Source organism: Pseudorasbora parva, chromosome 3 (assembly GCF_024679245.1).
Source record: "Pseudorasbora parva isolate DD20220531a chromosome 3, ASM2467924v1, whole genome shotgun sequence".
In the NCBI taxonomy this organism is placed as follows: Eukaryota; Metazoa; Chordata; class Actinopteri; order Cypriniformes; family Gobionidae; genus Pseudorasbora; species Pseudorasbora parva.
Genome location: NC_090174.1, coordinates 17,168,975 through 17,192,702, shown reverse-complemented (window position 1 = coordinate 17,192,702; position 23,728 = coordinate 17,168,975). Strand labels below are relative to the sequence as shown.

The 23,728-nt window shown below is 37.4% G+C and overlaps 2 protein-coding genes across 5 annotated transcripts in view; one reads left to right on the top strand and one right to left on the bottom strand.

Moving 5' to 3' along the window:
- The window catches only part of taf6 (TAF6 RNA polymerase II, TATA box binding protein (TBP)-associated factor), a 116,352-nt gene that overhangs the window by 28,672 nt on the left and 63,952 nt on the right, over nucleotides 1–23,728 (top strand). For 2 of the 3 annotated variants that reach the window (XM_067437952.1, XM_067437950.1), the window contains exon 2: nucleotides 5,049–5,212. In XM_067437952.1, coding sequence (XP_067294053.1) covers nucleotides 5,057–5,212 — 156 coding nt within the window. In that variant the 5' untranslated portion in view covers nucleotides 5,049–5,056. Of the gene's footprint in view, nucleotides 1–1,059; nucleotides 1,263–5,048; nucleotides 5,213–23,728 lie in introns of those variants that run through there. The other variant, XM_067437951.1, reaches the window with a different exon arrangement.
- Nucleotides 10,165–22,089, bottom strand: LOC137071804 (uncharacterized). 2 transcript variants are annotated; one of them, XM_067440000.1, is made up of 6 exons: nucleotides 22,037–22,089; nucleotides 15,880–16,081; nucleotides 14,769–15,748; nucleotides 14,543–14,615; nucleotides 12,638–12,803; nucleotides 10,165–10,643 (listed from the first exon to the last, which is right to left on the bottom strand). In XM_067440000.1, the coding sequence occupies exons 2-6, from the start codon at nucleotides 16,076–16,078 to the stop codon at nucleotides 10,523–10,525; spliced, it is 1,539 nt and encodes a 512-aa protein (XP_067296101.1). In that variant the 5' UTR covers nucleotides 16,079–16,081; nucleotides 22,037–22,089; the 3' UTR covers nucleotides 10,165–10,522. The 2 variants fall into 2 exon arrangements, with proteins under 2 accessions (XP_067296101.1, XP_067296102.1); XM_067440001.1 differs by lacking the exon at nucleotides 22,037–22,089 and adding an exon at nucleotides 20,741–20,816.

Below are 23,728 nucleotides of genomic sequence, written 5' to 3'. Positions count from 1 at the left end.
TGAAGCACCTTAACGCAGTATAGGGGTTAAACTTAAAATAGACATGTTCCATAACATTAGCTCCATAAAACAGATGAGGAGCAAGATACTAATAACTAATTCAAAATTAATTCAAAAGCCATAACCACAATGACATATTACGTAACAATTAGTTAATAGTCATGTGCCTCAACAAGTAAAGTCATAATATAATTTTGCCAATTGTTATGATTAATGATTAATTAAACAGACAACTGAGAGTCGGAATGCATGCTTTGAATACATGAATTTACATTATTAGTTCATGTAATATGTTATTAGGGAATTAATGATGTCATATTTAATTAATAGCAATTCATATATTACTTAATCTATTAATCAGAGAGAATGTTCATTAGCTTCTGATGCAGTAATCATTAATAAATGGTTTAGTTCTTCATTTGTAATACATTAACTCATGATTATCTGTGCATTAGTTAGGCATGAATTATGATAGTGCACCTGTATTGTAAAATGTTACCGATGTTTTCATAGTAAATAGTGTGCCGCAAAATAAAGTTGGGGAAACACTGAGCTAACGTTAGTGTGGCAAACCTGACTTGTCAGCTTTTCCAAGTCTATACCCGACTGGATCATCCATGAATGACCAGACCGGTTTGGAAATCAAGTGTAATAAATACTTAATACTTGGAGCGGGCATGGGGAAATGTATTGGAGTAAAAAGTAAACTTTGCCTTTAATATTGTAGTGGAGTAAGAGTAAAAGTAGATGCAAATAAAATATACTCAAGTAAAGTACAGATCCCCGAAAAAAATACTTAAGTAAAGTATCAAAGTATTTTTACTTGATTACTTACCACCCCTGCCGACAGTTCCAATTAACTTCTAAATCCAGAGAAATTAATATTTTAATTCGAAGACACGGACCGTGTCTTTATTTCCGTTATGTCGCCAGTCTTTCACGTCATATCCACGTTTGCGTCTTGCTTCCTGCGGAACTCGGCGGAACCACCAAACTCAAAGAGGAACACTGACAGTATAAGGGGAACACCCGTATAAAAAAGTCTGTATGATAATGGATCGTGACTACTCTTTGCCTGTACGTTTTGCCAGCTCAAAGCGCAAACGTACGGGTGAAAAAAAATGACCCGAGAAGATTTTGGGACAGTAGAAGAAGCAAGAGACGTGTAAACCTTGGAGAAGCCTTTGAAAGATGGCGAAATCTTCGTGACAAGCTCGGACTGCAGAGAGATATGCTGATCTCGCTTTCGTTTTAATAAACAGGTAATTTAAGTAACCATTCAGCTAACATAATAATCATATAATCATAACATGCTGTATGTTTGCATATTGCATAGCGATCTTGACCACATTGAGACGCGTTTAGCTGAATACGTATACATTTTGTACGTTATTGCATCGGCTTTTCAAACAGGCGGATTCTGTGTTTTTGGAGACCGAAACTGAGACTTTTTAAAACTGATTCAAAAGTATATTTCTATCCGTATATTTGGTGACACGATGATGTCATGTGTAAAACGCAGATGGACTAGCTATTATTGGTTTTATATGTAGCTGGAGAAAGTAACGTTAGCTTCATAAGGTAATATGCCACTATCTTGGTCAATTAATATAAGGTGACCGTCACTTTTATCATATGTTAATACTAGCTACATATAATATCGATTTAATAATGATCTACTTATTCATATATCTCTGAGTTCCAAAATAAATGTTTATTAGAATGATTGATGTACGTGGGGAGCGACACAGCGCGTGTTCCAATGAACAACGTATTGCTGGTGCTGGTTCTCTCATTTACTAGGTTTTATGTTGGTAATGATAAACTAAATTGAAATTTATTTCCTTATTGAACGGTTGATATACAGAATTTTCGACAATCGCGGATGCCATGTCAACATATCTATAATTTGAGTAACTCAAATTATGAAGCACGGTTAATATGTCAACATAGCCTACCAACTTATAGGTATGTTGGCATAGCGACCGCCCGCACAACATTCTGTCTCACACATTAGCTAACGTTACTGATAAGTTTGTTAAGTAACGGTAGCTCGCTGCTATTTCATTAGATTGACATTATATAAAGTGAAAAGCCGTAACTAAACTTAACAATAATAGAGATGTAATATAACAATTACCTTGTCAGTGAACATGTTTTCTGCTGGAGATGCCAGATTCGCTGGTTGACAGTGGCAATAATGACAACAACTCCCATGAGCCCACGCACTTTCCCGACGTCATCAAAGTACGTCTGTTGTTATTATTTTGAATGAGTGACCCCTAGTGGCCAAAAGTTGCATACTGCACGTTTAAATTGAAAGTTTCTTAGAGAGACTGCATTGTCTAGATGACGCAAGATCAGTGATGGAAGTTAGCACCCGCCACCAGCCAAATACGGGTGATTTTGAGTTGTGGCGGGTAAACTCGCTTCACTTACCGGCTACCGTGGCGGGTAAATAAAAATAGCATACTGTTTCCCCTCTTTGTAAACTTTATTCAATGCATGCGAGTGCGGCCGTATGTCCGAATATGACCAGTCGTTTTCGGCATCATTACCTGGATGTAGTGCCAGAAGACGCGAATAAGAACTTGCGCGCGCTTAGAGAAGATCCGTCACTGTGCATCATCCGAAATCACGCACACGTCTCACAGCGCGCAAATATCGAGTTCTCTTTCAAGTCTTGCGCTTAAATGGACAAACACATAAAGTATGTCATCATGTCCATCTTGATGAGGATCCAAGCAGACATGCATTTATTCAGCAGCCTGAATATGTCTTAAGTGAACTGTATACAGTCGAGAAAGACGAGCATATCCTTCTATTAGGTCTTAAAGGGGCAGTAGCCTTTACTGCTCTGTTTAATGTCAAAGTCAAACAAAAGGACATCACTCACTGCTCTTGATTGAAGAGCTTTCGTAAGTTTAATAAGGATTAATATTTAATTTAAACAGTGAAATATGCAGTTATTTTACATTTGATTACTTTTTCCTTTTAACAGTACTTTCTGTTAATGCAGAAAGTACCTTTCTGCAGGCCAGTAGGCTTGTACATTATTATTTAATGTACACATAAGTGAGGTCAAGTTAAACATTTTAGTTTGAATTTTATTTTATGCTGTGGGTTGTTGCTATGTGCTAAATACATATTTGCATAATTTGTAATTGATTTATTATTTGAAACTTTAATATTAATTAATGTTGTTGCAATGTGCTAAATAAATATTTGCATAAATTGTAATTGATTTATTATTTGAAACTTTAATATTAATTAATGCAATTGCAATGCCTTGATTTTTAGTAAAGTTACAGTCATAGCATTTGCCATAAATGCAATGGATAATTGGCATAATTTCTTTTAGTGTTTCGGTTTCAGCCAATCATTTTTATTTTGGTGCATCCCTATTGACAATGTTCTGCTCGGTATGTCGTGAGCATGCTTTAGAAGATGCCAAAACTAGTAGTTTCATTGTTAAGACTAAAAACCTAAAACTGGAAGCCATAAAAGACCACGAATCATCCAAATGCCACATCCAGGTAAAAAAAAGAGCGCAGAGATCCCTACTCATTTAATGAAATGTATATCAGTTCATGGTTTGTGTGTGTATAAGAGAGAAAGAAAAAATCTCAGTATTTCATTGAGACTTGAGATTAAATAAACTGCTTAAGTATTGTAGAGCTTGTAGTAATAATTTTTCACATGCAGTTACACGTTGTTGGTTAAAAACAAGAAAGTGGCTGGTTAAAACATTGAGTGGCTGGTAGATTTTTAAATCCACCAGCCACAGTGGCCGGTGGACAAAAAAGTTAATTTCCATCCTTGCGCAAGATGCTAGTACAGTAACAATAGGAAACTCCAAGTACCATACAAAACGAAATATTGTGTCTAATGACAAAGTTTAATATTATTTTGTATTACAAAATACAGACGTAGATTACGTTGCTTACAGATGGTTCACTCGATCCTTCTAGCAAACGTCACCTTTTCCACTATATAAGTTAAAACGACAGTCATTTGACAAGGCTATTCATTTTGTAAAAATATAAGTTATATATTTATATTTTGAGAACTGAAGTAGGCCTATGATGTTTTCGCATGCTTGTTCAGAGTACATCACAGTCACTGCATAGCCTACATTGTGACTAACATTATATAAACATGCAATATCGTTGACGAAAAAAGATTAAGTCTAAAATGTAGACTGAATGACACTTTAAGCAGAACATCTCAAATGGACATTGCTGAAATGCAGGCTACTTGTTTATTGGTGTTTTCAGATCATCCGCGCGCGAAAGAGTGCTCGCGTCCATATGGTTGCCAGATTGGACATGTTTAGGTAAAACACCGGATAGTATATGGTTTTTTTTTTCACAGAAAAGCTCTGTTTGGGGGATCTATTACTGAAATCTGGCAACCCGCAAGCTCCATTTGAGATGATTTGCCTAAAGTGTAATTCAGTCGGTCTGTGTTCTGTCAGGATGGTCAGGACTCACGAGCTGAACTGCTGTGCTGTGAGCTGCTGAAATGAGCCAATCAGAGCAGAGCTCAACATTAATATTCATGACTCTTCCAAATAAGGCAAAAACAGAGCATTACATCCTAGGGACAATTTATAGGGTTGTAAATGGACCTGTAAAACTGTATCTGGACAATTTTTGCCCTTAAATAAGCCACGTACCCTAAATTATTCAGAGAATAATTTAACATATTGTTTCCAATCATTCTAGGGCAACTTTAAAAGTTTTTAGACTAGGCTAGGGTTTTTAAGTTGCGATAATACATATAGTATAGAATATAAAAGATACAGTTAAATAACTCTATGGCAACTATACATTCATGGACATACATTTCCTGTAAAAAAAAATTATATTAAGAATAATTAATTTCAAGATTATGATAAGTTATTTTTTTAAACATTTAAATCAAAACCAGCATACCATTCTTAAAGTTATCTAATTATTTTGCCAGTGGAAATGGATAACAAGTGCATTATTTACTGAGGACAGTTACTTGAAATTGAATATATCGGATTTGTTTTCCTGCTATAGAGTGCGACATGGCAGAGGAGCGCAGACAGAAGCTGTGTTCGGTGATCCTCCCTACTGAATCCATGAAGGCGATGGCAGAGTCAGTGGGTGTGGGCTCACTGCAGGAAGACAGCTGTCTGGCCCTCAGCGAAGAGGTTAGCTACAGGATTAAAGAGATTACACAGGTATTTAAAATTGAATTTTTTTTGTCCTTACAGTCTAAGCTTAACATACATGATGAAAATAGAAAATATGATTTTCATTAATGGTTTTAAAGGGATGGTAAAACACATTATTTAGAAGGCCTGATTGTGTTTGTAGGGTGCACTGTAACGTGTTCATGCTTTGTTTTTAACAATTGCAATATTTTTCATATATTTTAACTTTATTCAACACTGCTCTGTATCTCCTTGTAAAAATGGTCGGATGGTTTCCGGGTTCTATAAAGCCAATCCCTCAAAAATACGCAATGGGCTCAGATTGGTTAGCAGGCCCAGCTGTGTTCTGATTCGCTCACCTCCTAGTTCACGTGTTTGTAGATTGTAAGTTATCAGAAGCTGTGGACATGGCGCCGCCATTACATGTTTTCAATACTGACAGGGAGTTAGAGCCTGCTGGATTTACAACTCAAGATCATCCACTTCACCTGATATATGTAATGTGACATTACGTGAGGGAACAGGGTCGAAAATTATTGTGTTAGTTGATCGCTAAAATTATCACGGGCGGTGGGTGTCTGAGCCGCCTTTATTTGTTTAAACACTGACGGAGCCTGCTGGATTTACAACACAAGATTATCCACTTCTCCTGTAATGTGACATTACATGAGGGAACGGGGTAGAAAATGATTGTGTTAGTTGATCAGTAAAGTTATCACAGGCTGTGGGCGTCCGGCCGCTAGGGTTGGGCATCGAGAACGGGTTCTAACTTGGAACCGTTTAAAAAATAACGATTCCATTGGAATTGTTTAGAAAATTTGTTTTCGGTTCCGATCATCTGTTCCAAGCGCGCAAGTTTTGGTTTCCATGGCCACCTGATTTCCGGTGCTTGCGCACCCGCTTATTCTATTAGCCATGGAAGCCCAGTAAGCGGCTCTGAAGTGTGGATTTATTTCACTTTTAAAAAGCCTGGGTCGGCACAGTGCAACTAGTGTTGTCAAAATATCGATACTGAAATATCTGTAAAGATACGATAGCCTGCTCAGTTTCTACAGTATCGATCCCAGCTGCACTCTCCTCTCCTCTCTGACCGACAGCGAGTTGACGCGCAGTCGCATATTCTCACTCAGCCCGGTTAACCTCTGAACACGACAGCGTGTTAGTGTTAGCGTGTGTGATCGGTCTGAATTTTGCACGGGATTGCACATATTAATAATAATAATAATAATTTGTTACATTTATATAGCGCTTTTCTAGGCACTCAAAGCGCTTTACATAGAAGGGGGAATCTCCTCAACCACCACCAATGTGCAGCACCCACCTGGATGATGCGACGGCAGCCATATTGCGCCAGAACGCTCACCACACACCAGCTTATGGTGGAGAGGGGACCGAGTGATTAAGCCAATCAGGATAGGAGGAAGATTGGGCAAATTAGGCCAGGATTCCGGGGTTACACCCCTACTCTTTATCGAAGGACATCCTGGGATTTTTAATGACCACAGAGAGTCAGGACCTCGGTTTAACCTCTCATCCGAAGGACGGTGCTCTTTGACAGCATAGTGTCCTCATCACTATACTGGGGTGTTAGGACCCACAAAGCCACAGGGTGAGCACCCCCTGCTGGCCTCACTAACACCTCTACCAGCAGCTACCTGGTTTTCCCAGTTGGTCTCCCATCCAAGTACTGACCAGGCTCAACCCTGCTTAGCTTCAGTGGGAAACCAGTCTTGGGCCACAGGGTGATATGGCTGCTGTTAATTCTACGAGTCCCCGCAGATTTTGCGCTCACATCTGAAGCGTACACACACATTCCGTAATAAAGCCCCCTCTGACAAAAAAGTTGCTTCTTTTTCCAGCTTATTATTGGTCAAATACACTCAAACAAATTCTCAGTGCACATTTTGAAGAGTATTAATATAAACACAGTCATAAACAGTTCAGGAAGAAATGAAGAATGAGTAACAGGAACAGTGTTTAGGATCCATGAGTGCGGCAGTTCTTAAAGGGACAGCAGTTATTCAAAGTCAAACTACAAAAAGACAAACGATCACACTGCTCTTGACTGATCAACTTGTGTAACTTTAATGGTTTTATATGAAACTATGTAATTTTTTTCAAAAAATATTATCCAATGTTATTTTAAATTTAATTAGCCACTTTGCATTTTTTTATTCAGTTTCTTATCTGAATGTTAGACCTACCTGAAAAAATAAAGCAGTCTATTTCATTTATATATTTTATTCTATTGTATTTATTTGTGCTATTTTTTGTAATATGTTTATTTGTTCTTATTTTATTACTGTTTAGTCGTCTTTGTTAATTCAATTTACCATTCGAAATCAAGCTTCCTTGTGCTGTGTGTAAGCTATTGCAACACAATTACCCCGTTGTAAAAAATACATTGAGTTAGCAAATATTTAATAGTAATTGATCAATGTTTATATATGAGAAAAAGCTTTAAATCTTTATCATATAAAGTGATCTCTTCAGAAGACATTTTTGATTGCATAGACTTTCAAAAGACAGACAAAAAAAAATAATTATTAGGGCCGGGACTTTAACGCGTTAATTAAGATTAATTAACTACGGGACTTTAACGCGTTAATTAATTACGCAAAAAAAAAAAAAAAATTAATCGCACTTATTTTTGCCCCGCGGAACGTTTTTCAATGAATGAGTTTTGACGGACCGATTATACTGGAACACCAACTAGCGCTCATGAGTTACGACAACAACCATGAAAACAACAAACCATAGTGAACATGAACGAAGAAGCTGATGAGACCGCTTTGCTTGGCCCCGTGGATGGGAAATTTAGTTTTAAAAAACGAAATGATGGAAGCGTCGACAAGAGCATGGTTGTGTGCAAGCTATACAACAGGGGTATCCAAAGTCGGTCCTGGAGGGCCACTGACGTCCTGCAGATTTTAGCTCCAGCTTGCCTCAATACACTGCTAAAGTTTCTAGTATGCCTAATAAGACCTTAATGAGCTGGTACAGGTGTGTTTAATTGGGGTTAGAGCTAAACTCAGCAGAACAGTGGCCCTCCAGGAGCAGGATTGGACACCCCTGCTATACAACAAGGAATTAGCGTATCACCGCAGCACATCGAGCCTCAAATATCACAAATATGCTTTTGCTACACTTAATGGCAAACATTGCACTGGTCTGCTGGACTGAAATAAATAAACAATATTTTGTTGATTAAGCTTATGTATTCAGTCATTATTCAATGGTATACTAAAAATACATGTAAAAAATTACTTCTCATTGTTCTCAGGTAAAATATTTATATGCGATTAAAATGCGATTAATTTCGATTAATTAATTACAAAGCCTCTAATTAATTAGATTAATTTTTTTAATCGAGTCCCGGCCCTAATAATTATATAAAAAATATAATTGACATTATAATTGACAGTATATGCAGCGTTTTTCCCCCGTGGTATTGAAAATAGCATTGAATATCGATGTGACATGTTTTGACTCCACCCCTCAAAGAATCGGAATCGAGAATCGAAAAGAACCGGAATCGAAAGTAAAAATCGGAATCGGAATCAGAATTGTTCAAATACCGTATTTCCTAAAATAAAAGCCTGTAGTCAATTAAACGCCAGGCCTCTGATCGTGGCCGGGGGCTTGGTCAGCATGAACAAATAAAGGCCGGTCTCCAATAAAGGCCGGAGGAAAATGTGTGGATAATCTCCTAAATGCCTTTCATTTAATGTGCATTCAAGTTCATTGTAATGTTCAGTAGGATTGTGTTGTGATGGATGACCGATATCACGGTGGCGCGAACCCATCCTCCTGATGCCACGCGCTTCGATGTGAGTCTTGCGAGCACGACACACAATAATCCTAGTCTCTACTATACACTGTAAAAAATTCTGCTGTGATTTTACAGTAAATTACTGGCTACTAATTGCATTACTTTCACAGTAATTTACAGTAATTTTTTTAATGTAAATTACAGTAAAATGACAGTTGTATACAGTGATTCCACAGTTAAGGGTATCACATTATTACTGTTATTTCACAGTAGATAACTGTATAAATACAGTTATCAGCTGTAAATTGTACAGTCATTTATTTTTCAGCTGTAAAAATGTATGCAGCTATTAGCCAGTAATTAACTGTAAACTTACAATTAAATACAGTAATGCAATATGACAGACTAGTAGTAAAAAAAGAAAGATCAAACAATACTTTCCACAGTTTATTTATTTTTACAATTGGTACAACAATTTCAAACAAACATGTTGCATTAAAATGTTAGGACTTCATGCCAAAGTCTAACTTAACTGGCACTATATAAATGTGCACAGGTGTCAGGTAATGGGTAAGGACCCAAGAAACAACAATGTTTATTCATTTACATAACCACAAGCCAGAAAGCTTGGAAAAATTATTTATAAATTCTGGCAAACCCAGAAGGATGAGGCAGATTAAAGGGTTAGTTCACCCAAAAATGAAAAATCTCATTGTCATTAATTACTTACCCTAATCTTCTTTGACACCCGTAAGACCTCCGTTCATCTTCACACACAGATGATATTAGTGTTGAAATCCGATGGCTCAGAAAGGCCTTCTTTGACACCAATGTCATTTCCTCTCTCAAGACCCATAAAGGCACTAAAGACGTCGTTACAAAGCCCATCTCACTACAGCGGCTCTACAATCATTGACGAAGAGACCAGAATAGTTTTTATGCGCAAAAAACTAACAAACGACTTATATAGTGATAGGCCGATTTCAAAACAAAGTTTCGAACTGTTATTTCGTTTTTTTGGCGCAAAAAACTATTCTGGCCTCTTCATCAATGATTGTAGAGCCGCTGTAGTGAGATGGGCTTTGTAAAGACGTCTTTAGTGCCTTTATGGGTCTTGAGAGAGGAAATGACATTGGTGTCAAAGAAGGCCTTTCTGAGCCATCGGATTTCAACACTAATATCTTCATCTGTGTCAGAAGATGAACGGAGGTCTAACGGGTGTCCAACCACATGAGGCTAATTACTGACAGAATTTTTATTTTTCGGTGAACTAACCCTTTAAGTGTGACAGTGGGCTGGAGCCGGCAATGAGAAATCAGTCCAATAAACACAGCCAGAGGGAAAATCCAAAACCATAGCCAGGTAGAAGTCAAGGTCTCAACCAGAAGGGCAGTCCAACATATTCAGTGGCGATATGGCAGGTGAAAATGGAGAGAGCCAACAATGAAAAAAAAAGAAGAAAATAAAACCAATCGAAAACAGCAGGGCAGAACAGAAACAATTAGTAGCAACACGAGCCTCAACACACAGGTTTCATGCGAGTACATACACAACACAAAATCTGCTTATGTTGCCATCCATTCAAAATCAACAAGTTTTCGCAGCAGAGAACAAACTTGCTGATTGATGCCTCCCTGCTTCTTTTTGGATTTAGATCCTGTATCAGGGTTGATGCCCAGGAAGCACCTAAAACAAGAAAAAAAGTTTTCAAAGTCTGAGAAAACGTAGGGACCATTTTGAACAAAATTAATACAAATAGACACCCAGGGTTCTTGCAGGTTTCAGTAAGTTAAATTTAAGACCAACACAACGCATTACTAAAGGCATTATAAATGATATCAGAAAACTCTCCAACATTCTATTTTTATTGATTCAGTTATAGAAACATTAAATAAACTCAAAAACTGATATCAAAATACTTATGACAGATGACAGAACTTGGCATCCATATTCCCAACACAAAACTAGTACAGACAACCTAACGTGTAAGGAAAAGTGTAAGGAGTAAAAATGCATGAAGCAGTCGGGTAAAGAAAACTAAAAGGTTTTGTTTCTGAACGGAAGTAAAAGTTTTAAGACTTTGGTAAATTAAATTTAAGACCTAGGATGAAAATCTGGGCGTTTTTAAGACTTTTTAAGGCCTTAAATTTAACTTTCTGAATTTTAGACTTTTTAAGACCCCGCGGGAACCCTGGACACCAAAGACAATTCCGCTTTTGTACAGCGCTCCTCTTGTAAACAGGAACTTGATTACATGACACGTGACTAGGGTTGGGAATGAGTAACAGGAACAGTGTTCAGGATCCATGAGTGCGGCAGTTCTTAAAGGGACCGCACTCATTTGTTATTCAAAGCCAAACTACAAAAAGACAAACGATCACACTGCTCTTGACTGATCAACGAGTGTAACTTTAATGGTTTTATATGAAACTATTTAATTTTTTGCAAAAAACATTATCCAATGTTATTTTAAATTTAATTAGCCACTTTGCATTTTTTTATTCAGTTTCTTACCTGAATGTTAGACCTACCTGAAAAAATAACGCAGTCTATTTCATTTATATATTTTATTATATTTTATTTATTTTTTGTAATATATTTTTTTGTTCTTATTTAATTACTGTTTAGTCATCTTTTTTAATTCAATTTACCATTCGAAATCAAGCTTTCTTGTGCTGTGTGTAAGCTATTGCAACACAATTACCCCGTTGTAAAAAATACATAGAGTTAACAAATATTTGTCAGAGAATTTTAATAGTAATTGATCAATGTTTATATAGGAGAAAAAGCTTAAATACTTTATCATATAAAGTGATCTCTTCAGAAGAACTTTTTGATTGCCTAGACTTTCAAAAGTGTAAAAAATGTCTAATTGACGGTATATGCAGCGTTTTTCCCCCCTGTGGTATTGAAAATAGCATTGAATATCGATGTGACATGTTTTGACTCCACCCCTCAAAGAATCGGAATCGAGAATCGAAAAGAACCGGAATCGAAAGTAAGAATCGGAATCAGAATCGTTCAAATCAAAACGATGCCCAACCCTACACGTGACTAAGCGCACATCACAGAGCGAGGGCAGATGTGAGCATTTGCAGTTAAAAACTACACAAGTATTGCTTTGTTATTGTAAATGTTTCAATTCAGAAGACTTTTATTTGTTGCGTGGATTATTTTGATGCAGCCTAAATATATATTTTGGACCGTCAAAATATGGACTACAATCTCTTTCATTCACTTTACCTGGAGGCCTGAAATAAAATCCTAAAAATCTTAAATTCTGTTCTGATGAAGAAAAGAAACTCAGCAAACTGAGCCAGTACAGTGGAAAAGCGCAACAACAGACTGTATGATCCACACAGAGATCTCATCTCACCTAGTCAGTCTCACAGCTCTTACAGGTTGTTGTGTTGGCCTTGTTTGTTTCGTTGCTTCTATTGCTCTACCCTTTTTTGTAAGTCGCCTTGGATAAAAGCGTCTGCTAAATGATTAAATGTAAATGTAAAATGTAAATGTCTCGGATTACATGGAGATAGAAACAACTAAGACAGACTACATCCATAAAAGATCTTGCCACAGTTAGTGTCTCTCAATTTTTTGAGAAGGTGAGATCAGACCTCAGTGAAGACCATATCAAACAGGTCTTAATCCCAAATGAAACAATGAAATGAGATAAATACCTTTGAATAAATTCAAGGGTGCATGCAGACTCTTCTGGATATTGAAGATTAAAACAGTAGTAACTGGAAAACATCGAAGCAATACCAGTGATAACGTCTGTGTGTGGCCCCATGACAACTTGTCCTTCGATGGACAGCATCCATGCAGTAGGCTTAATCATATCACCTGAAATAAACAAAAGCACCAAACATTATGTAGAACCTGTAATACCTGTACTCACAAAACAAGAGGAACAAATGGTGAAGCCTTTTAATGTTGTACAAACATGCATTGTTATAAAAAATAAAAAGTTTTCACCTGAAAATGAATCTTTGCTGATAATTAACTTACCCTCAGCCCATACAAGACTCCAGTCATCAAGAAGTCTTTTGAACCGAAACCATTGATCATTTTTTTAAAACAAAACAACACTTAAATTCGTATTAACTGCAAATCTACACTTCTGTCCAGCGTGCGAGGTACTCGTTAGAGGTATTGCACAACATATTGTACAAGGAGACCTGGTAAAAAATTATGCGTGACGTCATCACATAGGCATAGTCATCCAGGATAAACACATGAAGGTGTAATTTTGAAAAATAATAATATAAATCTACAGCAAAGAACATTCAACTTCTGTACAGTGCTCCTGTTTTAATTGTGATTTTAGCTACTTGATGTCAGGCGTGACTTTTGCCACCGCAAGTTGTGCAAAACCTTCTCATGAACGAGCACTGCACAGCTGGATGAAAATTAAGATTTGTAGTTAAAATTATATACGAATAGTTTTGTTTTTAAAAAATTATCAATCGTTTGAGTTCAGACTTTTATTTGTCGACTGGAGTCGTAAGGAATATTTTAATGCATTTTGGACCGTCAAAAATCTCTTTAAATGTTAAAGGTGGAGGCCTGAAATTAAAAAAAATTTGATGAAAAAAGAAACTCAGAAATTTTGGATGACCTGTGGAGGAGTAAATTAGAGCAAATTTAGATTTTTGGGTGAACTATTCCTTTAACAAGACGTACCTCACTGCCAATAGAATTCCTAGACAATATAATGCAGAGGTCTTCAACCCTGCTCCTGGGGACCCGCTGTGCTAAAGCAGGTTGGAAATAAACTTTGCACTACCTCAGGAGCAGGGTTGAAGACCTCTGTATTAAAGGAACAGTCCACCGTTTTTAGAAATAGAGCTTATTCAACCTCTTTCCTACATTTAGATATGTGGGCAAATGCATTTTTGTCTCAGTGCATGCATTGTTTTAGTTTGGCAGGGTCGCCGCTAGCTTAGCTTAGCATAATGAATGGAATCCTATGTTGTCAGCTAGCATGTCTCGAGTAAAAGTGATATAAAAAAAAAACACCTAATTACTTGAGGCCTTCGTATTCACGAGTACAAATATTGATGCAGATTATAGGCGATTTCCAAGGCAGATATTGACTTGGGACTATATTATGGGGATGCACAGATAAAGTACTGCTACTTGGGCGCAGAGATATCACACAACACATCGCGATCGCTCAACAGCCGGAGGATGAGAGGTGTGATATCTCTGCGTCCAAGTAGCAGTGCTTCGTCTGTGGGTCCCCATAATATAGTCCCAAATCAATATCTTCCTAGGAAATCGCCTAGTCTTAATCTGTACCGCTATTTGTACTCGTTGTGAATATGCAAGGCCACAAGATGTAATTAGGTGTTTTTTTAAGTTTTTTTTATCACTTTTACTCGGGACATGCAAGCTGACAACATAGGATTCCATTCATTAGGCTAAGCTAAGCTAGCGGCGACCCTGCCAAACTAAAACCGCACACGATTTGGCAAAGGCTGCAGTTATGATTAAAATTATATCCATGAAAATTAAAACAGAAAAAATGAAATTTGTGCAAAAATCAAACAGATTTTATAAGGCTTTAAGTTAGGCTTTACCTTGGAAAATCAGGCGAGGTGTGTTCGGCAATCCTTTGGTCATTCTTTGGATGTCGGCGGCTGTGGCAGATGGCTGTAAAGTAAGTTTTTACAGAAAATGTTGTATAGATGCAATGGGGTGCAAAGTAAACTGCCTTTGACTTATATTCAACAAGAACTTTACTGAATGTACTTTAAAAGAAAACTTTGCCAATAGCTGAATAAGTGTTTGCAAAACGGAACTTACATCAGCTTCAAGCATGATGGCATCTTGTGGTTCTTTAAAGTATGTCCTTAGGAGCTGGAGAACACACATGGCCTTGTCTGAAGCTTCAACGTCATAACTAGCCAGGACTTCAGCAATCCCTGGATAACGGCTGAGTCCCTGGCAGAACTTAACAATTGTGCTGCCTTTACTGTGGATGGCCTCTCTAAGCTTGCTGATGATTGAGACATCTGTGAGCAGCTTAAAGTGTGCGTAAAGGCATCTTCGTGAACACAGGAAGGGCCATTCTTCTATGACTTTCTCAATGGGTGGCGCAGGTACCTGATTGAGGTACCTACGTTGCAGTATATAAGTCTTCTCCATTAATGGCTCAGCTCTTTCTGCCCCTTCAAAGCCATCCTGTGAAAACATGCTGTGCAGGTGCATTTTCATCTCACCCAATGTAGCCTCGGTCTCGCCACTGGGTAGATCGGAAGGAGCCCATCTCACGCATCCATACTGATCCACTGGGCCTCTTGCCGTTGCCCCTCCTCCACTGCAAGCCTTCCTCACCCTCCGTCGTCGTGCAAGAGTGTTGTTTCTATTTTTGTACTCAACCCTTGTTTTAATTTGTTGAAGAAGGGACTGGCAGCCATCTCCAATAATGTCTCCTGTTTTGCCTATATCTGCAAAACATTTAGGAAACTCTCTAATGATGCCCCGAACTATACTGTGGCATGTTGCTCTAGTAGGGTTAGGATCTTGTTCTAAGATCTGTTCTACCACTGCTTGCACTATGTTTTTTCTGTCTACTGGGAGCGGCCTTGACTGATTTGACAAATATTTTTGAACAGATGAAGGCATCTGTTCCCAGTTTACTCTGAAGTCCACATGCCATGGCCTTCCAATATGTGGTACAAAGCTTTCAGTGCATGAGGAGTGTGAGGGTGGACTGCATGCGCTTCCCAAAGGGTTATGAGATGAAGAGGGAGTGGGGACAGCCTCTAAGTTTAACTGAATTACTGGAAGAAAAAGACAAGAATTACATCTTTCATAAAGTTGTCATAGATTAAATTCTAAAGTAATCATATAACTACATTTTAAACCCTCATTGTAGTCAGCTTGTTTGTCAATTGTGATCATGTAGATTTACCTTCATTTTTAAAGGCAGCCAACAATTTTCTGGTCTGTATTGGACGCAAGTATTTTTCAATGTCTTTTTCTTCGACCAGCTTAAGGTCTTCCTTGTTTTCGACTCCCAGCTCCTCCAGAACTTCCAACAGACATGCCACTGTTTCATCTGAGAGGCTTGGTAAAATTGAGATCACTAAATCCTTAATGCCTTGATCCATTTTCTGAAACAAAAAAGGTAAAGTTGTCTGTTTAGCTCAAATGAATCTGTGACATATTGCTCAATAAACCTCTGGAAAAGCATGATGAAGAGCAATTAGTAGCAAGTCAAACTTCTCATAAGTTGGAAGAGGATAGTAGTCAAGCAAATGTTCTTGGTTAACACAAAGATAATCATCTTGAGCTACTCCTAATTCACAATAGACGCCAATGTCTCTCAACTTAGCAAAGGTATGTTTCTCTATAACAAAGTACACAGACTCATGTACAACAACCACCAGAATAATCCTTCCAGCATAAAGTTCACCATCATGATTTTCAAGCAAAACAAACATCCCCTTTCTGTACAATGTGCCTTTCACTGTGATTTCATTACATGCCACCGTAGACTGTGAATCAAAATTGTAACTGGCTACTGCCTCTCTAATCCTGTCACTGTAATCATCAACATAGAATTCTACACCCTTTTGTATCTGTACAACTGGAGGGAACATGCTGCCTGCACCTAGGTAAGCTTGCAGAAGTTGGTGTCTCTCTGCAAGAGTTTTGCAAAGATTTTTAAAATTGTGCAGTTTTCTGGCACACTTTTTAAAATAGCTGTGCTTGCTTTCGAATCTCAAAGTCCAGAGGCGAATTAGTGGCCCAAAGTGGTGTATAAGGTCAGGGTAATGACACATGTAATGATGCTTAGGTCGTAAGGGATTATCAAGGAAAAGCTTTTGCCTGGTGCAAATGTATTCTTCGATTAAAACTTTGAGATATGCAACCTGCCCTGTTGTTACCGCTGGTGCACAGACAAGCTCCACTATCTCTCTCAGTTGCAAAATCAGTTGCCATACCTCATTTCTACATGGATCTTTAATCCTGTCACCAATCAAGAGAGGTAGCAACCTAAGAAAACACCAATTCTCAACAGCATTTCCACTTAGCCGCTCACTTCCAGGGGAGAGGTCTCCTGGTTTGTCATATGCATCACTTCCTTTGTATTTGAACTGATTTTTGCACCGATTCAATTGCAAGTATGTAAAATGCTTCTCCTCAACTAAACGACCAACAAACAAAGCAAGGTCATAAGAAACAACACCCTCAAATAGATCGTGCCCTAGACATGGTGGAAGCCCAGGCTGGCAAACATGGAAATGTGCAAGCTTGTTAAAAGGAGAGTCCCCTTTGATACCAAATACAGATCCAACAGCAGCACAGTCTAGATCTTGCACATGACTTTTATATGACTGCACAGTTCTTGCAGTACCACACAGGTTTGGCTCATTCACAAATGTGGTTCTGTTTATCTCACAATATCGGCAGAAATAATCTGCACGACTGAAGTTTTCCAAAAAACCCCCTATGCAATGGGATCCCAAATTATCTCCTGAAATGGCAACAAGAGTCCCTTTCACAATTTTACCATTGGGCATTGAAATACCCGTTTCCTCTAGAAATTTAAGATCCTTAATCAATGGCTCAAAAACTTTGTCTATACCAAAGTATTTGAAGTCAAGTTCCCTACAAAGAAGCACAAGTTGCATGTGATCTGTAGTGGATCTATTGTGTGGCAAAATATCAGTCAGAGTACAGTAGACTGCTAAAACCTTGTGTTTTTTCTTCCCTGAACCAAGAGGGTTTACAACCTCAAAGGCATCCTGATATAAAATGAGGCCAAGAGAATCAGAAGCTGTGTTCATTAAAACATTACTCTTAAATCCCTCACCATCCTTAACATCACGTAAAACGTTTTTAGGAGTTGGTGGTTGAGAACGTGTGTAAGCATGTTGTTCTTGCATAGATGTGCTTTTGAACAGTGCAGCCAATGTTTCCTTTATAGGTATATACTGGGCAAAACGCTCTTTGCCATTTTCATCATTGCCTAAAAACAATGGCACAGGTTCAACATAGTCAAAATGACTTTTAAAAACAGACTTTCTTTTATGGTCTGTATTCAACAGCTCCCTGTTATAAAGCCTCAGCAGATCACCCCTATTCATTTCCTCAATGATGTTGCTAACAATAGCTTCTGAAATTTCGAGTGCCTTCAGTTTCTCACTCAGGATCTTAAGTGCATGTGACAGACCAATTTCATGGGCATTCTGAAAGTCCTCAATTATTTGTGTTATTGTACTTGCTGGTAACAACAATTTTGCCTGCAATTTCAAGTACAGAAGTGTAATATTTTGCAGGAACAATGTTTCATTGACAGCAAATGGCTCTTCACATTCAAATATTTCTTCATCAGGTGTCTCTAAACAAGATTGATTAGAAATGCATAACTCCTCAGTTGGAGCAGATACAGTTGCCAAAGAATCAAGATCTTCAACATGTTTGTGTTTCCTTGAAATATGAGCTGCTAAACTAGACTCGACTGTAAAGCTAGAACTACACTCTCTGAATGGGCATTTAATTTCGAGTCCTTCTCTTATGTGTGATTTTAAATGCTTAATGAGGGAAGTTAAGCTGTTACACACAATTTCGCAAGCTTGAGCCACACACTTGAAAGGAGTGTCAAATTGCTTGCTAAGAGATGGGCCCGATCCTCTATGATCTCTATACATATGTGCTTTCAGAACGCTATCTTTATGGTACATGCGAGTACATTGAGAAATGCCACACTGATATCTGTAATTTGGAGTATTACTGTGGAGCTTTGTGTGCTGGATAAACTGGACAACAGTTTCAGACACATGCTCACACTGACTGAATTTACAGTGAAACATAGCAAACTGAGAGGGTGAGGAAAAAAAGAATAAATAGAAAGATACCAAAGAAAAAGGGTATAGTAAAACTTTACATTAAGTTGCAGGCGTTAAAGGCGTTACAGAAAATGGTAAAAAATATCTCAGAAATTATGTTCACAGAATTAATCAAAATGGATATTGAACAACTGAGTTGTATCACATATTATATGGGGATAAGGTTGTTGTTTTTAAAACACAAATAATAAAAGTAAAAAAATGGAATAATAGTAAATTTGATCTATGAGGTGCAAGTTACAGTCAAGCAAATTATAGTAGTCTTTGAATTGAAGTTCACAGGAATTACTCAAAATGGATGCAGAACTGTTTGTTCTTCCAGATAAGAAAGTCGGCGGGGAGAGTATTTTTTATATAGATTTTTTACACGCAAATAACAAATGTACGACAGAAATAACAAATTTTACCTCTGAAGCAACTTAAGTAAAGTTAGTCAACAAGGTAAACAATATCTCGGCAAATTTTCTCGTGTGCTGCGTAGTCAGTTCACAGGAATCATGCAAAATGGTGCATGCTGACGAGCTACACTCAAGACATCCCGCTCATTCCGCGATATAGTGATGAGAATTACGATAAATCAAGATTTTGTAACTTATTTCGTTCACCAATTTTTTTTCAAATATTTATTCACCTCTCTCTTAGTTCTTTATAAATGTATATTTCATGAAAAAAGCAAACTGAAAGGGTGAGGAAAACAGAATAAAAAAAGAAAGATACCAAAGAAAAAGGAGGCTATAGTAAATGTAATAAGTTAGCCTATATTTGAAGTGACATTACAGAAAATGGTGAATATCTCAGAAATGATCTTATCGTGGCGTGCGTCGTCTTTGAATCGAAATTCACAGGAATTAATGGATGACCCTGCTTTTTTCCAGATAACGTTAGCTATACGATCGACGGGGAGAATAAACACATTTTTAAAACTCAAATAATAAAAGTACACAGACGGAATAGTCCATTTTATCTATGAAGTGCAAGTTAGTCAATATCTCATAAATTATCTTTTACTGGCGTGCGCCATAGTCTTTGAATTGAAGTTCACCGGAATCAAAATGATGAACAACTGAGTTTTTTTCTTCTTCCAAATACGAAAGTCGGCGGGGAGAATATTTTTTTAATATATTTTTAAACACAAATAACAGAAATACTAAATTTTACCTCTGAAGCAAAGTTAGTCAACAAGGTTAACAATATCTCAGCAATTGTTCTCGTGTGCTGCGTAGTCAGTTCACAGGAATAATAATGCAAAATGGATGACGGTGCATGCTGTCAAGCTACACTCAAGACATCCCGCTCATTCCGCGATAGCCCTGAACTACTGATGAGAATTACGATTCATCAAAGATTTTGTATTTCGTTCACCAAAAAATGTTTTTAATATTTATTCACCTCTCTCAAGACTTTATAAATTTATATTTCATGAAAAAAGCAAACTGAAAGAGTGAGGAAAACAGAATTAAATAAATAAAAAGATACCAAAGAAAAAGGAGGCTATATTTGAAGTGACAGTACAGAAAATGGTGAATAATATCTCTGGTGAAATGGTGAAATTATCTTATCGTGGCGTGCGTCGTCTTTGAATCGAAATTCACAGGAATTAATGGATGACCCTGATTTTTTCCAGATAACGTTAGCTATACGATCGACGGGGAGAATAAACACATTTTAAAAATTCAAATAATAAAAGTAAAAAGACGTAATAATAGTCTTTTACCTATGAAGTGCACGTTACGTTACAGTCGATCTCTCGGAAATTATCTTTTAGTGGCGTGCGTAGTCTTTGAGAAGTTCACAGGAATTAATGGATGATGAAAAACTGAGTGTTTTTTTCTTCCACCGTTCCACGGCAGGGAGAATATCTTTTAATACATTTTTAAATGCATATAACAAATCTACGACAGAAATACTCAATTTTACCTCTGACGCAAATATCTCAGCAAGTTTTCTCGTGCAATTGTTCTCGTGTGCTGCGTAGTCAGTTCACAGGAATAATGCAAAATGGATGACGGTGCCTGAGGTATACTCAGACATCCCGCTCATTCCGCGATAGCCCTGAGTGATGAGAATTACGATTCATCAAAGATTTTGTATTTCGTTCACCAAAAAATGTTTTCAATATTTATTCACCTCTCTCCTAAGACGTTATAAATTATTTCATGAAACAAAGCATACTGAAAGGGTGAGGAAAACAGAATAAAATAAATAGAAAGATACCAAAGAAAAAGGAGGCTATAGTAAATGTAAAAGTAGCCTATATTTGAAGTGACATTACAGATAGTATCCCAAAAACGATCTTATCGTGGCGTGCGTCGTCTTTAAATCGAAATTCACGGGAAGCAAAATGGATAACCCTAATTTTTTTCTAGATAAGGTAACGTTAACGTTAGCTATACGAAGAAGATCGACGGGGAGAATAAACACATTTTTAAAACTCAAATGATAAAAGTACAAAGACAAGTCTGTTACCTATGAAGTGCAAGTTACGTTACAGTCGATCTCTCGGAAATTATCTTTTCGTGGCACGTGTAAGTTAACGTTTGAATTGAAGTTCACAATTAATCAAATGGATGATGAACGAGTTTTTTTTCTTCAACAGCGGGGAGAATATTTTTTAATACATTTTTTAAAATGCATGTACGACAGAAATACTCAATTTTACCTCTGAAGCAAACAATATCTCAGCAATTTTTCTCGTGCAATTTTCCACGTGTGATGTGATGAGTCAGTTCACAGGAATGCAAAATGGATGACGGTGCATGCTGATCGAGCTACACTCATCAGACATCCCGCTCATTCCGCCCTGAACTAGTGATGAGAATTACCATCCATCATTTTGATTTTGATTTTGTTCACCAAAAAAAAACTTCAAGATTTATTCCCCTCTTTCTAAAAACTTCATAAATTTCGATTTCGTTCACTTAAAAGAATTGCACAAAAAGATTCATTCAAAAAACTATTTGCAAGCTGTAGGACAACTTGGTCACAAAACATAATTCATACCAATGGCTGAAAAAGCACCTTTCTTTAAAATATAGTTTAAACCTTTTCTGCTTTCAGCTTGTCAGGGATTTTCAAACACTATGAAACACTTGCTAGCTATAGCCATGCAGCTTTCTAACACCACATAGCCTAACGTTGCATTGATATTCCATAACTGCTTAGAAAGCCATATTTTGTTTTAACTAGGCACATTATATTTACCTCGTAGCCTACCTTAATTCCATCCGATATCGTCAGTGTACTTCCTGCGTCGTCAGCGCTTGCAAACTGAGAGCTGTTGTGAGAAGAGATGGATCAAAGAGAGCATATTAGACTTAAAGTATCGACTTTTCGCTGTTGTAACCTTATAAAATAATTTTAAATAGGCTCAACGATTACAATACTTTTTTTTTTTTAAGAGAGAGCAGTTACTTACATGTAAAGTAGCCAGTTACATAAAATAGCCTGAAGATGGCGCCTTCCTTCTCAGCTGAAAACCCTATTTTTACAGTAATTTGCGGTCATATCACTGCAGATATTTAATAGTCAGTGAGCGAATCCACATTACAGTGATATTACAGTAAAACAATCAAAACAGTATTTTACTGTAAAAAAACACAGTTAAATATTGTGAAAGTCTGGAATTTTTTTACAGTGTAGTAAACCTAAAAACTTTGCAGGGATTGTTCTGTAAATTAAATTGAGAATATAACGGATGCATGTGCCATTTTAAATAGGCTACTGTAGTCTATGAGAAATGCGAAACATCTGTGAAAATACCGTGTCAGGCAGGCTACAAATATTGATCTTCACAATGCGTGGGTCTCAATCTGCTCCATCAGTAGTCAGGGCACTGATCAGGGAGTCAGTCCAATGACTTCAGTCCAGCTGATTCACGCACCCAAGCCTCGAAGCTCAGCGCCGCGTATACATTATATACGCACAAGCTCAAGTTTGAATCAACTTCTGACAGAAGAGATGTGCGATGAGTGTATCTTGTAGCACAGGGTGAAATCTAGTGTTGTAGTACTGTCTCGAGACCACTTTTTAAAGGTCTTGGTCTCGTCTCGGTATCGACCGCATTTTTACTCGGTCTCGTCTCGGGCGAAGATGACTCAGGATTTTGTCTCAAGACCGGTCAAGACCACAGCTGAAGGCATATAAAGAGCAGAGAACTCCACCCTGCGCTCACTCTCTCTGTCTTCAAAATAAGCACATAAGCTCTCTCTGACACTTCACATATTAAGCTAAATCAAAAGTTCAGAAAACCGAATCCATGTTGAACGTTGCGCGTTCGGACAACTGTTTTGAAGTACCGCTCGGTGTGAAAAAAACGCTCAAAAAACGGTTGCGCTCAAAAAAAGTTTGACCAGCTAAACAGCTGACATAAATCATACATTAAATAAACAGGAAACAATTTCTATCCAGTTATGAAGTGTTTTCTGTGTGACAAACCTTCTGCGATGTTCTGACAGCCGTGATTCACACACAACGGGTCTGCTGATGTCCGATTCACGACCAAATGACTCATTTGAACCGAATCATTTTAACGACGGTAATAAGAACTGATCTGTTCAACAATGAACTGAACGAATCAGTTTAATCATTTACTCAGAACACCTCAGAAATGAGAACGCAAGTGTGCTTACCCAATTTAGCAAGAGTGGAGAGTAAGAATTATTAGTTTTAACTATCCACAGTATTTTAGCTTATGTATGTTGAATGTGTAGTAAAATAAATAGTTTAAAATCATTTAGTTTAGACTGGAGTGAGGTGAAAACAGAACAAAGTTGTTTGTTAGCTAGCTGATCATTTTATTAAATTGTATATGGCAGAAAATGTGGCTATTTGTTGACTGTTAATGCTATTTCTAATATTGATATGATTATATACCAAAACAATTCAACCTGTTGGAACAAAAGAAAC